Consider the following 17,664-nt stretch of genomic DNA (forward strand, 5'->3'; position numbering starts at 1 on the left):
GCCACAAACTTCAGTGAACCATGGGCGAGAGGAAGGGTAGGACAACTCAAGACTAGGGGGGATAAATCTGTGCAGGAGAGAGAGCAAGTTTCTTTGAAAGAATTCCCAGGACGAGGTGATGTTGGAGAATGTAGCGATGGGAGACCAGTGTAGAAGTTTGAAGGCTGCTTGGAGACCCTGCCAGTCATCCTGAGTGAAACGCCAGACTCGACGGTGCTGATGTGGTTTTCTAATAATAGCCAGAGAAATGTTTCCTTTGACAAGCACGTGGTCAGAAGAACCAATTGGAGTGGAGGAAGAACGCGAAACATTTTCAAGGAAATTTGTCAAAATCAGATCCAGAATAGATGGAGTACCGTTGGTTGAGATCCGGGTCAGGAAGTTGATTCATGGAGTCAGTCCCAATGAGTTGCACAAGTCTTGCTGGAGTATCATGGCAGCTGAGCGAGGTACCCACACCGAGCCAACTGGCATGATGACAATTTAAGTCACCACATTTAAGGAAGAGATAGTTTGGATGAGAAGATAGAAGTTGGTCCATGTTTTTGGATAGTGAGGTGTAAATGGAGTCATCACTGTTTGGTGGATAGTTCAGTACACTTCAAAACATGAGATGGGAGTGGAGGGGAAGCCATTGCCAGAGGTATTCCTGGAGGTGTGGGGAGTGAGGGCAGTGCTTGGAGAGTGAGGAATAGAGTCTTTAAAGAAGAGAGCAACTCCTCCACCAGGACGAGGCTCAGGTCTGTCATACTGGAGGAGGGAGTAACCAGGGAGAGATACTTGGGAGTCGGAGACGTCTTGAGGGAGGAAAGTTTCTGTGAGGCCGATTGTGTCTGGTTTGTCTGTAGCAACCTGTATGGGCAGATCTCTCAGGTTTGAGCGAAGGCCCTGGATATTTAAGGTCCACACTGTTCATGAATAGGGAGGGGAGGAGGCTTTGGTGCAGGGCAGGGGAGAGGGAGGGTAGTACAAGGAAGGAGGGGGGAGGGAGGTAAGAAGAGTGTGAGGGATTGATGATATCATTGGTCATTTGGTTCGGCAGCCATATTTCTTTTTTTTTGACATAAAAACTTTCAAAAATCTTATTCTCCAGAATAGCTGAACCGATCAAGGCGAAACTTTCCAAGTATGATTGCCTGTTCATAAGAACAAAAAGTTCTCTGCCTATGATGTCCGAAGGTCTCATGGTTTGGCAACTGTGATGTTTTTTTGAAGAAAAAAACCTTTAAAAATAATCTCTACAATGCCTGGACAGATCGAGGGGAAACCACCCACATGTTCCCCAAGCCTTGGGGATACCAACCAGGGTGTTCAGAAATTATTGAGAGGTCTCATGGTCTGGCAGCCATCTTATTTGAATGAAAATCTTAAAAAGAAATTATTTCTCTTCAAGTGCTTCATCGATCGATGTGAAACTTCACAATTGTTATCTCGTAGTAATGGGGAATATAGGTTTTAAGTTTCTACCTGATCGGTCGCATGGTCCAGAAGTCAGAATTATTATTTTAATTTTTGAATCTGTGTTTAGGGATTTAAATCGAACTTGATACAAGTATTATAATGTTGGCGGAAGCATGTCTGTTGATGTGACGTCAAAGTCCAATTCTAGTTTGTTGTTTTTTATGCCTTGGTTTCTTTTAAGTGAAGGTTTATTTTGTTAATAAAAATAACAGCCACGTTTTGTGATTCATTTGAACACTCAATGTGGTGAAATTGATGTTCACTCTTGTTTTTAGGTTTTAAAACCTTTAAAAAGTGTACGAGGGTTGGTAGAAAAGTAATCTTGTTTTTCAGTTTACAACCAAAGTGTCATTGGAAAGCGATGTGAGATCACAATGAGTGGTTTGTATCTCCCACCCAATTTGTTGAGCCGCACGGCGATCAGTCAACGTGACGTCACACTACACTTTCAAAATTGCTTCCCCACGAGATGGGTGTACGAAACAGAGAACAGTTATTGAATTTCTTACTCTGGAAGAGGTTCCTCCTCAGATATTCATGGGTGTTTAAAGAACTCTACCATTTATGGGGAGCACTGCGAGATATTGGGCAAAGCTTTTCAAGAGCGGGGAAATAGACATCAACGACGAGTCTTGAAATGGTCGGTCTGCAACAGCAATTACACCAGAAAACCTGTCTGATTGCGCTCATTAAACAGGATTGCCACGTCACAACACTGCTGGTTTTCCAATACCTACATTTGTGTGGAATTCTTCGAATGCTACGAAGTCGAAGATGAGGAAATTCTATCATGATGATGAGACTTGGGTTCACCATGATGACCCCAAAACCAAGTGCCAATGTATGGAGTAGCACCATGAGGCATCACCAGCAAGGAAGAAGTTTCAAACACAGGCCTCTGTGGGTAAAGTCACAGCATCTGTGTTTTGGGACAGAGAGGAGATCCTGCTTTGGACTTTATGCCAAAAGGTGTTACGGTTAACTCAGAGCATTACATCGAGACATTTATGAAACAAATGCCGCTTATGAAGAGCTCGTCATAAGTGAGACATGAACGAGGTGGTCTCCTTCATGACAAAGCCCGGCCTCACACCAGCCTACACACACAGGAGGCATCCGTAGCCTTGGGATCCGACCGTCCCCCATCCTGCTTTAAATCCGGATCTTGCACCTGTAGATTACTGTCTTTGGCCCGCTAAAGAATGGATTAGATGGGATACACTTTGAGGATGATAATGCTGTGATGAATGTTCATGGCTGTTTATAGGTTTGTGATGCCCCCATGCAAAGCACCTGATTCAACATTCGCAAAAGTGAATTGCAGTTGACAAAAACTATGTGGAAAATAACTTCATGTTTCCCACATATGTATGCATATTCCCTGTAATTTTAGTTGGAATGGGAATTTTAATTTGAGAAAAATTAAACAAGTGCCATTACTTTTGCACTGACCCCATATTTGACGAACTCTTCAAAACTTTGAGCCCATACTTTGTGTGTTTTGTCCAAATACAATACAAGGTATGTCAACCTCCCCACTCCCTTTCCCCTGTCAGTGTGCTCCACACATGTGGCCCTTTCCCTTCCTTTCATTTCCTTCTGCATCCTTCTAAACTTTTTGCATATATATATATATATTTTTTTCCGATCATCCCTCATTGTTTCTTTCCCAAATTACGTTTTTCTCATCCTTTTCCCCCTCCATTTTATTTGCTTGTTGTATTCTCGTCTCACCCAAGTGGATACAGATCTGCAGAGTTGCCACATATCGGACGTGGAGTTGGAAAGAAGGCAGTCAGAACCTGACTGCTCCTTCCTGGAGCAGATTACTTGCGAGGAGCAAAGTACATCAACAGAGAGCAGCGGGTCATGGTCAACAGAGGGTGAGGCTTATTTGCTGCTCACACAATGTTAGCCAAGGATTTGTACCTCAATCACACCACTAGATATTCCAATTCAGTGGTATGATCACCAGCAAAGTTGTGTTTCTTCGTCCTTATGGTGCTGTGGGTGAGGTGATTGCATAATATGTGTCGGGAAGAGCTGTTGCAATCCTGTTCCCAAGGATAGTTGAGTTTCTCTGGTACTGACATGTTTTTGGCTTCCCCTGCCTTTTAGCCGCGTCTCGCTTGCGAGACGTGGCTCGAAGAGAGCTTGGCGTTGTTCTTCTTGTGAAGACAAAACCTTTACGACTTTGCTCTTTTATATACAGGATCCGGATCTCCTTAAATATTAAACACCTGTACACATCCTCGCATTGAGGGTGCCTTTTGAGAGCATCTATCATGAACTTTTAAATATATTCGGACATTTGCTTTAAAGTTTCGAAAAGTTCACGTTACTATTTCAAGATTATTCCATTTAAAGTATTGTAATTTCGTAAATACACTATTTTCTCGTCATGAACGACAATCGTCCAGGACGGGTCTCGCTATTGGCTCAGTCAAGGCACGTGACAAAATATTGGAAGTTGTTGTTGTTGTTGGGTTTTTTCTTCTTCTTCTTCCTCTTGTTCTTTTTCTTCTGGTGAAGACAAAACCTTTAGGACGCGGCTCTTGGACACATTTGTCGTTGTTCTGTTGTGGTCCTTCATTTGCCTGTACACATATTTCAGCTTGCATATTAACCTCTGCCACTGAAGGTGGATTGAGGCTGTTTTTACCACTGTCTCTCTATGGTAGCCTGGTTCACAAACAAACAATCTCTAGTTGTTGATGGATTTGGACGAAACTTGGTGGACAGGTTGGGTGGCTAACAAGGAAGAGTTGATTCGACTTTGAAGATCCTAGTCTGGATCCCATAATTTTTTAAGTGATTCTTCACCATTGAGTGATAGGGCTGAAACGATAGATGGCATGATACAGTATTTCAAAAATATTTATGGATGGATTCGGACAAAACTTGTTGGATGGGTTGGTTAGTTGACAAGAACAAGCTGATTAAATTTTAGTTCAGGTCTGAATCTAGATGTGACCTATAGGTGGGATGCAGAATGTAAAGTAATCAGCCTGGCAGAGGTATACACTCAAATGAGTGCCTGCCCTTCTAGTTTGACCTGACATTGCTTTAGAGAACAATGTGCCATCTTGAGATAACAGCTGTGCTGAAATGCCAGTAGCAATCTTGTATCACCCCTTGAACATGATACCATTTTAGCCTGTGTATTCTTCTGCCCAAGTTGCCAATAACTCTTGATTCTCAGAGCGCCAAGATGTTGAGGGTTGGAGGGGGCTTCGCTGTATCCATTATCCTTCCTTGATATTTCAAGAGGATCAGAGCAGTGAGTGACAAGTTTGGAGATGTGATGTTACTTGAGCAATAAAGTGTTACAGCCACTGGGATGAAAACAAAAAGTGTTCTTGAAGAATACTTTTCTGGCCTTGTTAAATTTGGCAGTTGAACCTTCCTTTCCTGAAGGTTTCCTAGCACAAGGTGGTTTTTCGCTCACTTGGACTTTAGTCTGGTGAGTTTATGCAATTGAGCAGTGTCCGTCGGTGAGGGAGTCGGTGAATCACTGTAAACACGCCGGTCATTATCGCTTGAACCAAACACTGTTTTGATGAAACTTGGCCACAAGCTTCATATCTGACCGTATCAAAATCTGTGCTCATTAAGGGGGTCTATGTTGGGGGAGGGGTGGTGGTTTGATCGCCCTTCAAAATAGGTATTTGCTCTCTTCTCTGAAACCGCACACACAATTTCGATGAAATTTGACCACAACCTTCCTCACCCATGATGTACCAGAGTTTGTTCATGCCATTAAAAAAAAACAAATCCAGGTTTAACGGGGTTTGAGTGACTGTTGCGCCTGATCCTGGTGAGCTTCAGGATGCACATTCCTATTTTTATGCAAGAGAGGACGATACTTGGCTCTTTATAGCACGAGAACTGTTTACCTTGCAAACATTGTATTAGTCTGTGGTCTTTTGTTCAATTGCCACTTGTTAATCTGTTCTCTTTTTATGTCAAGGACTGTCAGTGGAGGATGTTGCCCTCATCCTGGAGGAGGCCTGGGCTCTCATCGCTCATGAGCCACCCTATCGGCCGTACCGCCTGATCTGCCAGCTGTTGGCATTGGTGAAAGGAGATGAAAAGCCTTGGACCACTGCTTGGCTCATCAATGAATCCCTTGCCATTGCTTTGCGTCATCGTGCAGTTTCAAATGTGCAGCGTAAACTGCAGTGAGTGTATGAATAAATGCTTGTGAACCAAAAATGTATGAAAAGTTTTTTGTCATCACCATTGTGAGAAAAATATGAAAGGAGTTTAATTTTGGCAAATTAAATAGTTGTAAGTAATTGAATATTGCTTGCATTTTGATTTTGTTATAGTTCTTAAATGTGAGGTTAGTTTGGTTATAATTGGGCATTTTTGTTTTTATTCTGTGTCTTGTGTTTGAGGTTCACTGCCAAAAGGAAGCTTGAAATGAAGGAGTCTGCTGTGGACTCGGTGACCTCTCAGATTGAAGCCCTTCGCATTGCTGACGAGTCTACAGTTGGTAACTTGCGCAAGACTTGTAAACTGATTGGCTTCCAAGCTGGACAACAGGGCCTAACTGGAGCAGTGGAGGCCTTCAAAAATGGTGTTAACAGTTTGTTGACAGGTAGGCATAATCGAAGTATTTTCATATTTTGCCATGTTGAAAGTTGTGGAGTTTTCTTTGTAATGACTGCAAATCTAACTTGCAAAGCACTTGCTGAGGCTTCATGGAGGAATTTTTTTTCACTGGTTATGATGTTATGTGTGAATCCTTCCTACGACATTAAATAAGGCTCTTACATGAGCCTTGACTTGGTATACAAAAAAAGAAAAGGCAATACGCAACTTTCAAAATGACGTATGAATGCTAAATGAGGGTTTTTATGCGTGCGATGTGTGTATGTTCACATTGATTCAGTTTGGCTTGCTGGGCACTTTTAACCTGTCATTACCCGTGTGAAATCTGAGCTCCTAACCACATACAAAGCTTTCATCCACAGCCGGATGGAGTATTGCTCTCATCTGGGCTGGTGTTCTCGCCTCACACCTAGCTCGGCTTCACGCTGAAATCAAGGCTTTTCAGGATCATTGGTATCTCTCACGATGAAGCTCAGTGTTTGGGTTTTTCACTCTCTCACCATAGGCAGGTCGGTGGCCTTTGTCTTCCACAGTCTCCTCTCTGGTATCGCCCCCAACATCCCATGCTCTGTCTGTGATCTGTCCCCCCCTCCCCCCATATTTCCGCAGGGCACTCAAGGTCCGCCAGCAACCCCCTTCTGGTGAAACTGCTAAAACGCTTTTTTCTTTTTTCCCACCTCTGGACAAACTCCCATACACTCTTCAATCCCACTTTTCCCTCCAGGTCTTCAAAACAGCTGTTCACCACCATCTCATATCTTCCCCCATCCAAAACCCCGATCTTTTCCACCCCTGTTGATCTACCCCAAACCCACCTCCTTCAAATTCCATGTTTTCCTTCCTGAAAGTCCCTGTCATGTCCATCTTGTTTACCCTGTGTTCCCTGCCCCATCCCTCTTCCTTCCACAGATCTCCTCATGTCTGTTCCCCACTGTTTTGTGCTTCCCTCTCCCGCCCATCTTGTGTTCTGCTCACCTTGTTCTATGTTCTGTGTGTTATCTCTTATACGAGCCTGTGGGTAAAGTATTCCATATATCACAAAAACTGGAATATATTTGACAGAGCATCACCTGTAGATCATTCATGCCAAATTTCATAACCCTACGTGGGATAATGGCTTTCGGAATTGATTTCGTGTGAACGGTACCGATTTTGAAGGTTTTTCGGTTGTTGCTGGGGAACCAAAGCGTCCCGAGCAACCATCACAATTTCCAAAGCACTAGGTCATAAGATGTACCTACCACCCGAGTTTGGCCAAATTCCGCCCACGTTTACTTCCAATTATGCTGATGACAAACAAACAAACAAACAGACAGAATTACTGACAATAAGGGTCACCTATTTCGGCGACCCAAAAGAGGTGAAAACATCACCACCCCCACCTTTGGTAGCAGAGGTAATGAGGTTTTGAAGAACCTCTTTACAAAGAAAACTTCCACTCCCTTGAATATTGCTTTATATGGAGGTTTTACTGTTGAAATTCACAAGAGACTTTCTGCACAATTTAATAAGTTGTTTGCAGTTTGTTTATTCATTTCCTTTTTGTTTGTATCAAAGCCCATTGAGGAGTCGTTGACATGGTACAATACATTAGCAGTCATTGGAGGCAATGGGAAAGCTGTCGGACATCAAATAGGTCCATTACAGCACAAGGAGAAGAATTTGAGTGGAAAGGTAGAGAAGCAGGGTCTCAGCTGGTATGCAAAAGCTCATTGGTGAAAATGGAAGAGGCGTCAGGTGGTGATTGATGAGCGGCAGACTTTAAATCCTAGAAGGAACAGCGATTGATTTAGAAAGACTGTTCCATAGGTGAAAGAAAGGTGTGTTGAGTTTTGTCTTTGGTTGTGGTTTCTGGTTAGGAAGATTTCAGAGGCATGTGATCTGGAAGGGCTTGGTGAGAATGGTGATTAGACAGAAAGATTAAGATCAGAATAGAGCTTTTTTAGAAAGAAAAAAAAAAAACCTACAACACCAAAAACACACCAATGGTGAGCAAGAAACAAACCCTGAGATTGTGCTTCCTGATTTTGTATTCCAACGACACCGAGGGCTTTAGATTCCGGGGCCTCAATGGCAACAAGATTGCAGGCAGCACCGGCAGTACACAATGGGGAGGCATGTTCCATGAGACTCGAGATAAAGGCTTTCTACACCATGATGTGCTGACATCAGAGGAAGAACTTTGTTTTGCAGAATAGTCTGTGGTGGTGATTATGGCTGGCTTTGTACACCTGCTTGGACATATGATTTGTCCAAGACAGGACATATCTGATGGTAAAGGTCAGAGATTGTACATCTCCTGGAGGCTGAACACCGAAATATACTGGGAGATTTGTTTACCAGTTCTTGCAGATAGATCGAATGAATACTGGTCTTTTTGCGCTCAAAGACATGTTCCAGGAAGATGACCAGTGGCGTATTTCTCGCAGATTGGCAGAGTGACACTGCCACATCTTGCCTATTGGAGGATTTTTGGATCTGTTCTATGCAGAGTAGTTCTTTTCATACTGATAAAATGGATGTTCCAGTGATGAGGATGTCATTGTTGTATATCAAGAACGGTAATGGTCCCAGAACAGTATTCTGAGGGACGCCAGTTTCTTAAGATACAGCACGAGGCTACAGTATTCAGGCCGAAGTAGCCTACTGCTTGCAAGTGTACAGTAAATCTGATGGCCATTCCAAGAAGGAACCCTGTACTGTCGGACCCTGAAATTCGTGGGAGATACATTCCTGATGAATGTCAGGGCATTGTTGTTTTTGTTTTTTTTATTCTTCCCCCTCCCCCGCCCCCCCCCTTTCCCTTAACATAGTCAAGGCTTGTGGAAGAGCGATTACAAAGAACAAATCAGGCCACAACATAACAAAGGGAATGGGAGGAGAAGGGGGAAACAGCAATAGCAAGTCGGAGGAAGAACGTAGTCTGAGACGGACAAACAAGGGATGCAAGTAATGATGGGCAAGGGAGAACACAAAGGGTGGATAATATGGATATTAATACATAAGAAAAATTGTGTTTGACCAGTTTGTGATTTTGTCGAGGTCTGAGGAGAGGGAAGAGGCTGCTTGCCTGTCTGTCAGAGGGATGAGAGATGTCACAGCAGAGAGTGGAATCATCATCAAAGAGATGGAGGATTTTCCAGGGAGTCGGTGATCTCATTGGTGAAGATTAGGAATAATATGGGGTCTAGAACACTGCTTTGGCGAACTCCAGCCTTGTCAAGAAGAGGAGAAGAAAGGGTTCCGTTGAGAGCCACACGTTGTCTCCGAGAGTGGAGGAGGTCAGTAATCCAAGAGTGCAGTTGGCCTTGCATTCCACAGCCAGACAGTTTGGAGAGCAAGGCAGGATGCCAGACTGTATCGAAAGCTCCAGATATGTCCAGAGAGACGGCTCTGATCTCCTGTCTGATATTGAGGGCCTCCACCATTGTTGCGAGAGTAGAAGCAGCATGTCCAAGGTAGAGTGACCAAGTCTGAAACCGAATTGATGATCTCAGGTGAGGCTGTTGGAGCAAAGGCATGATTTTATGTCAGCTGTGATGATTAATTCCATGACCTTGCTGATTATTCGAAGTACAGTAAGCTAATTGGGCTGCAGTTAAGGGGATCTGTTTTTGCACCGTTTTATGTAATGTGATGTTGGCTGATGTCCAATTTCCCAAGTGCATAGACCAGTCCTGAAGTGTTTACAAAAAAAAAATAAAATTGCGAGTGCACAAATGTTGAAGGTCACACTTTATGACCGATAAATGCATGGGGTCTGCGAATAGTGAATCTGCGAATAGTGGGGTCAGACAGTGTGCCATTTGTTGATAGTTTTGAAACCATGGTAGGGTTCCAGACAGAATAATTGTACAGATGTCCAGTAGGATAGCCTTGATCTCTTTTTTGAGATTGAGAGCATCCACCTCTTGCGAACAGAAGAAGCAGCATGTCCAAAGTGGAATGACCTGGACAGAGGCAAATTGATTGTCAAAGATCCTGGTTGTAGAAAAGATGTCTTGAGGTCTGTTGCAATTATCGATTCCATTACTTGGCTTATGATGGGAAGAAGGTTGACAGAAATAAAAATAAACCAATGTCACCCGCAGGGTGACCCGTATCTTGCCAAAAGGTGACCACGTTTGACTTCTTTAAGGTCACACTGAGGTGAACAGAGCTGCTATCCACCAGGAGCGACTCCTTGAAGAATATCTGCCTACGAGAGATTCCGATGAGAATCGTTCTACAGAGTAACCATGAAAAATATGCTTTTGCCTCATAACGTCACCAAATGACGTCATAATGTCTCAAGCTTGACATATCTAGAAAGCACTCATCGAGGTGTTCAATTTGAGGTACTACACGATATGGTTCCTAAAACTTGAAAATTTGACCTTGGGGTCAAATATGTTTGACCTGAGGCGCTAACCATGAAGGTCAAGGCCAATCGCCACCAAAAATTATTCAGTTGAGTGCCAGACCATGAACTATATTCCCATGAAGTTTGAAGACGATCCGATCAAAATTACTCAAAAAATAAGGGTTTCGTCCACTCCCCTGATTTGCGACAAAGTCACCTTGACCTTTGACCTTGACCTTCAAAATTTTATGCGCTGAAAGGGACCTCTATAGGCCTCTGATATGCGAAGTTACAAAAATTTCCAATGATAACTGTGCTCTGCAGAATTTTTTATACGTGATTACAGACAAACAAAAAAAAAAACCATACAGGCTGACTAACATATCTTGCAAAAACTTCGTTTTGGCAAGATAATAATTGTCCGTTTTGCCACTATTCTTATGAATTGGGATAACTTTTGGGATTTCTCCTTGATGCAGATGTTCTTTGGAAAATTTACCTGTGAAAGAGTTGACAAGGTCGATGAACAGTTTTTGAGTGTTGGAGCATTAATGCTGTCGGCAGCAGTGAAGGTAAAAGTGAGGAATTTCTCCACCTGGCAGAAGGAAAGTTCACATGCTGGAGAAAGAGATCAATTAGTGACCTTGGCCTTTTCTACCAAAATAGAGTGAAGGCAGTGCATCTTTGCATGAGAAGTATTCATTGTGATCCCCATCCTTCAAGAGCAAAGGAACAGATTGCAACATGCTCCAGTTGCATTGGGGGATTAACTTTATCAAATTTCCACCAAGCTCTGATGTCTGAAATGATGATTGCATGCTTTCCAGAGAGAATGCAGGTTCTCATCAGTGGGGCATTGGCTTTCTATGTGGAAAAGGCAAGCGGTTTTCTGGCAATTGCTTCACCGCATGCATCCTCGTTCCAAGAACGAAATGTTGGACAGGCTAGCTGGAGGTGTGAAGAGTAAAACGAGAGTGCCTGGGAACCTTTCTCAACAATTCAATGAGAGGGTAGTTTGTTGTGAAACGAGTCTCAGGTAATCTGGTATCAGTGGTGTTCCATGTTCAAAAATGGCCACACATTGGTGAGTGATCTTGAGCGTTTTTCTCTTGCGCCCAACAGCTGCCACTCGAGCAAATGTGAAAAGTTTTGAAGTTTCCAGATTTCTTGAAGTACTTTGCGATTTGTGATGAGACCTGAGTCCATCATTACACACCAGAGTCAAAATGAACCAGCATAGAATGGAGACATCTTGGTCCCCACTCTAAAAAAAAATTAAAACATTCAGCTGTCAACTAGAAAGTTTACATCAGTACTTTTGGGATCATCACGGTTTCATTGGAATGGAATTTCTTGAGCATGGGATAGATATCAATGAACGGTATAATCTACTTGTGGATGAGCCATGTGCTGATGGACAGGTATTCCCTTTGAGTGGAATTTACTGCATGACCATGCTCACTCTGCGAGAATGAGAGCTGTCACATTATGTGGGTCAGTGATGGCTTTTAAAATTTGAAATTGTCAACCTCCCTGTTTTCTTTTGTGGAATAAAAGGTCCATGTCGATCACGACTTACGTACTGTATCTTATTCTTATTCTTATTATTCTTATTCTTATTCTTCTTATTCTTATTCTTATTCTTCTTCTTCTTTTTATTCTTTTTATTCTTCTTCTTCTTCTTTTTATTCTTCTTATTCTTCTTCTTTTTATTCTTCTTCTTCTTTTTATTCTTCTTCTTCTTTTTATTCTTCCCGTTAGGGGTCGCCACAGCGCATCAACCGTCTCCATTTCGCTCTATCCTCCACACCTTCCATTGACACTCCAACCACCCGCATGTCCGCCCTCACCGCATCCATGAACCTCTTCTTTGGCCTTCCTCTTCTCCTCCTGCCTGGCGGCTCCATCTTCAGCATCCTTCTCCCGATGTACTCCGCTTCCCTCCTGTGCACATGTCCAAACCATCTCAATCTCGCCTCTCACTTTGTCTCCAAACCGTCCTACCTGCGCAGTCCCTCAAATATACTCATTCCTTATCCTGTCCATCCTCGTCACTCCCAACGAGAATCGCAGCATCTTTAACTCTGCCACGCCAGCTCCGCTTCCTGTCTTTTTGTTAGCGCCACCGCCTCCAAACCATACAACATAGCTGGTCTCACTATCGTCTTATATACTTTCCCCTTAACTCTTGCAGCTACCCTTCTGTCACAAATCACTCCTGCAACTCTTCTCCACCCACTCCATCCTGCCTGCACTCTCTTTTTTCACTTCTCTCCCACACTCTTGTTACTTTGGACAGTTGATCCCAAGTATTTAAACCCATTCACCTTCCCCACCTCAACTCCTTGCAACCGCACCATACCACCACCCTCCCTCTCATTTACGCACATGCACTCTGTCTTACTCCTACTGACTATCATTCCCCTTCTCTCCAGTGCGTACCTCCACCTCTCAAGGCTCACCTCAGCCTGCTCCCTACTCTCCCTGCAGATCATGATGTCATCCGCGAACATCATAGTCCATGGAGACCAGTCTGATCTCGTCCGTCAACCTGTCCATCACCATTGCAAACAGGAAAGGGCTTAGAGTCAATCCTTGGTGCAATCCCACTTTTACCTTAAACCGGTCCGTCATTCCTACCGCACACCTCACCGCTGTCACACTGTCCTCGTACATATCCTGCACAATCCTCACATACTTCTCCACCACTCCCGACTTTCTCATACAGTGCCACAACTCCTCTCTTGGCACCCTATCATAGGCTTTCTCTAAATCCACAAACACACAATGTAACTCCTTCTGGCCTTCCCTATACTTCTCCATCAACATTCTCAAAGCAAACATCGCATCAGTGGTCTTTCCTGGCATAAACCCATATTGCTACTCACAAATCGTCACCTCTCTTCTCAACCTAGCTTCCACTACTCTTTCCCACAACTTCATGGTGTGGCCTTAACAACTTTATCCCTCTGTAATTTCCACAGCTCTGCACATCACCCTTGTTCTTGAAAATCGGAACCAGTACACTTAATCTCCACTCCTCCGGCATCCTCTCAGTTTCCAAGATTTTATTAAACAATCTGGTGAACAAACCCACTGCCATCTCTCCTCAGCACTTCCATGCCTCCACTGGTATGTCATCTGGGCCAACCGCTTATCCACTTTTCATCCTCTTCAGAGCAGTCCTCATTTCATCCTTACTGATCCACCCCACTTCCTGATTCACTATCTCCACCTCTTCCAATCTTCTCTCTCTCTCATTTTCTTCATTCATCAGCTCCTCAAAGTACTCCATCCACCTTCTCAACACACTCTCCTCGCTCGTCAGCACATTCCCATTTACGTCCTTAATCACCCTAACCTGCAGCACATCCTTCCCAGCTCGGTCCCTCTGTCTTGCCATTCGGTATAAATCCTTTTCCCATTCTTTTGTATCCAACTTCTCATACAGCTTGTCGTATGCCTTTTTCTTAGCCTTTGCCACCTCTCTCTTTGCCTTTTGCCGCCACTCCTTGTACTCCTGCCAACTTTCTTCATCTCTCTGACTATCCCACTTCTTTTTCACCAACCCATTCCTCCTTGTACTTTCCTGTACTTCCTCGTTCCACCACCAAGTCTGCTTATCTTCCTTCCTCTGTCCAGATGTTAGAGTGTACGAGGTGCAGTGGAACACGAGAAGCAAGCGTGCCAGCATCAACTCCGCTTTATTGCGCGACCAGAAGCACATTCCTGCCACCCCGAGCGGGCGAGTCATGATATACGAACACCCAATCACGTGATACAGCACACTCCTCCCCTCATAAAATGACAAGTCAAATGATGAAAGGACAATCATAACATGACCACCTGAAACCCATCAACACTCATAATCCTCCAAGTACCGCGGCCGCACCCTGACCCGCCTCGGACGGGCAGCACCGCCAGACAGTCCAGGCTCAGACGCCTCCCGGCTCGGTCGAGGTGACACCCTCGCCGGACTCACGCCATGCGCAATAACAACCGCCCCCGGCCGACCAGCCTGCCCGACGTCCCCGGGTAGGACAGCATCAGGCGAAGACCCCCTGGACGTCGGCACATCCGGCCCTGGCGATACAACGTCAGGTGGGGGTCCCACATCGTTCGGCCCGGGGAGGTGTGGGGGGGGGGGTGACGCTGAAAAGCGATCATGCATTTGGTCCACGTGCCGCTTCCACACATCCCCACCATCCGTCCGCATCATTCAATCCGCCGGCCCCAGTACCACAGAGACCACAGCCGGCACCCATTTGGAACCGTGAAAATAATCGCGCACCATTACCCGCTGTCCCACATCGAAGCCGCGCAGCCGCGTCGGACGCGACACCGCCCCACTCCACGACCCTCCAGGTCGCAGCAAATCCAGTCTGGACCGCAATGCCCGTCCAGAGAGACGAATGGCAGGCGAATCACCCGTGAAAGGATGAACTGCGTTCCTGTAATGGAGCAAAAAGATATCGACCACCGTCTGCACAGGTGCAACCCCCCCGCCCCCCTGCGCAAAGCCCGTTTCAACATCTTAACAAACGATTCAGCTTGCCCATTCGTCTCAGGATGATACGGTGCGGACCTTAAATGTCGAATACCATTTTGGCGCATAAACTCATCAAATACACCCGCGATGAACTGCGACCATTATCAGAGACCAGGATCTCCGGTAACCCTTTATTAGCAAAGATCGTCCGCAGTTTCTCTACTGTAATGTTTGCTGATGTATGCTGCATTACTACAACCTCCGGCCATTTAGAGAATGCATCGATCACAATCAAAAACATTTTGCCATTAACCGGCCCCGCAAAATCTACATGGACCCTCTGCCAGGCTCTGTCTGGCTCAGGCCATAGTCCCGAAGCTCGACGCGGGTTATCAGCATCTGTTTGGCACGTGGCGCAACGCTTCACCAACTGCTCAATGTCTTTGTCCAACCCCGGCCACCACAACAGGCTACGAGCAAGACTCTTGGTCTTCACGATGCCAAGGTGACTGACATGCAGTTCTTCTAAACACCGCTGCCTGAACTTCGGTGGAATCACCGTCCTCATCCCCCACATAACGCACCGTTGGACCAACGACAGCTCCGATGCGCGTGACGTGAAAGGTTGAAATGCCAGTGTCGAAGGCAGATCGCTCCAATTCCCCGTAGAAATCGCCTGGACGACACGGGCGAGCACCGGATCATGAGCAGATTCCACCGCGACCTGTCTGGCCGTGACCGGCCCGCTTTGGACCTGGCCCAGCGCGAACACATCGACCCGGTCGGCCAACTCAGACGCAGCTGGACCCTCCGCACACGGAAAGCGTGAGAGCCCGTCGCAGTTAGCATGCTTCTCAGTGCTTCGGAACTGAGTATCATAATCGTAAGCACCAAGAAACAGACACCACCACTGTATTCGCGTGGCCGCTACCACCGGCACCCCGCGTTCAGGTCTCAGGATGAATTGAAGCGGTTTGTGATCCGTCTGTAAAGTGAAATGCCGCCCCACCAGGTATTGATGAAACCTCCGCACGCCCCAGAAGAGGCTGAGAGCCTCGCGCTCGATCTGGGCATATCCCCGCTCTGCTGCGGACAGGGTCCGGGATGCAAAACAAACAGGCCGCTCGGAACCATCGTCCATCCTGTGGGAGAGCACTGCCCCGATGCCATATGCAGAGCTGTCGCATGCCAATAGGAGCGGACGCGCAGGCTCGTAGTGCACGAGGACCGTATCCTCTGTGAGCAGCCGCTTGACGCGGTCGAATGATGCCTGGTGTGCAGGCCCCCAAGCCCAGCGCTTGTCCTTCCTGAGCAACCGTGTTAACAGCGCAAGTTGTGAGCTGAGCCCTCGCACGAACTATTGGTAATACTGGGCCATACCAATGAACGAGCGCAGCTGCGTCTTGTCGCGAGGCGGTGGCATGTGTTGAATCGCTTCCACCTTCCGAGGACCTTTCAACAGCCCCTCTGGCGTGATGATGTGCCTGAGGTATTCCAAGCGCTGCTTGAAGAACGCGCACTTGTCCCTGTTCAAGCGCAGGCCGCATGCTTCTAGCGTCGTCAGCACTTGGGCAATGTTCGCAAGATGCTCGTCCGCCGTTTTCCCCGCAATGAGCACATCGTCCAGGTCGGTCTGAGCAGGTAGGCCAATGCAAATCTGATCCATGGCTTTCTGCCACAAAGCTGGGGCCGAAGCAATCCCAAAACAGAGTCGAGTATATCAATAGAGTCCTTGACACGTGTTGATTGTCAAAAGCTCGCTACTCCCGGGATCCATCGGCAGGTGAAAATATGCATCACGCAGGTCTTGCTTCGTGAAGTATTGACTCCCGCCAATCGCGCATATATCTCATCGATTGACGGCAGTGGATATTGCTCCACGCTGAGCCCCGGGTTAACCGTGGATTTGAAGTCCCCGCACAATCGGACGTCTCCATTCCGTTTCAGCACCGTGACAACCGGGGTGGCCCAATCTGAGCACGACACCCGTTCGATCACTCCACAGGCATCCAGCCTATCCAGTTCACCCTTGACCTTGTCCCGCAGGGCATACGGCACCGGACGTGGTTTACAAAACCTAGGAACCACCCCCTCCCTCACGAAGAGTTTTGCCTCCATGCCCTTGAGTTTCCCAAGGTCGTCGCCAAACAAACCTTCATGTCTTTGAAGAATCTTCTCCAACTGATCCTCCCACCGGCTCGGCACGGGTTGCACAAGTTGAACTGCGGCCCAGTCTAGCCTGATGCGGGCCAGCCAATCTCGGCCGAGGAGAGACGGTCCCCTCCCCCGCATGACGTACACCTGAAGCGTGGCGACCTGGCCTTGGTATCGCACAGACACGTCTGCCATCCCGACTGGCGTTATCTTCTCGCGGGTGTACGTGAACAGCGTGAGGTTGGACCTGATAAGCTTCAGGCCGTTGAGTCTACGCGCGGTCTGCTCGCCGATGATCGACACAGCCGCTCCCGTATCGACCTGGAACGTGATCGGCGTTTTGTTCACTTCGACTTCCACCGTCATCGGGCGCGCCGCCGCCAGGCCAATTGAAAACGGGCCCATCAACGGCCGCCGGTTCCGCCCCGGGTCGCCTCGCATATCGCCGTCCATGACTTTAACGATGGCCGGCGCCCCACGGCACACACGCTTCAGATGACCCACCTCGTGACAAATCAAACACACGGTGCCTTTATACGGGCACGCACGGCGCAGGTGTCGACCTCCGCATCCCAAACACGTCCGCGGGGCCAATTCGCTG

The 17,664-nt window shown here is 46.5% G+C and overlaps 1 protein-coding gene and 1 long non-coding RNA gene across 3 annotated transcripts in view; both read left to right on the forward strand.

The window, feature by feature from the left end:
* LOC147031502 (uncharacterized) overlaps window positions 1–17,664 on the forward strand; it is a 566,858-nt gene that overhangs the window by 149,251 nt on the left and 399,943 nt on the right. The window lies entirely within an intron of this gene.
* ESPL1 (extra spindle pole bodies like 1, separase) overlaps window positions 1–17,664 on the forward strand; it is a 180,285-nt gene that overhangs the window by 122,138 nt on the left and 40,483 nt on the right. For both annotated transcript variants that reach the window (XM_085864220.1, XM_085864211.1), the window contains exons 18-20: window positions 3,201–3,344; window positions 5,432–5,642; window positions 5,862–6,064. In XM_085864220.1, the coding sequence (XP_085720346.1) occupies window positions 3,201–3,344; window positions 5,432–5,642; window positions 5,862–6,064 (558 nt within the window). The remainder of the gene's footprint in view (window positions 1–3,200; window positions 3,345–5,431; window positions 5,643–5,861; window positions 6,065–17,664) is intronic.

The sequence above is a fragment of the Eptatretus burgeri genome, chromosome 2 (assembly GCF_056783735.1).
Source record: "Eptatretus burgeri isolate ZD-2024b chromosome 2, Ebu_testis_v1, whole genome shotgun sequence".
In the NCBI taxonomy this organism is placed as follows: domain Eukaryota; kingdom Metazoa; phylum Chordata; class Myxini; order Myxiniformes; family Myxinidae; genus Eptatretus; species Eptatretus burgeri.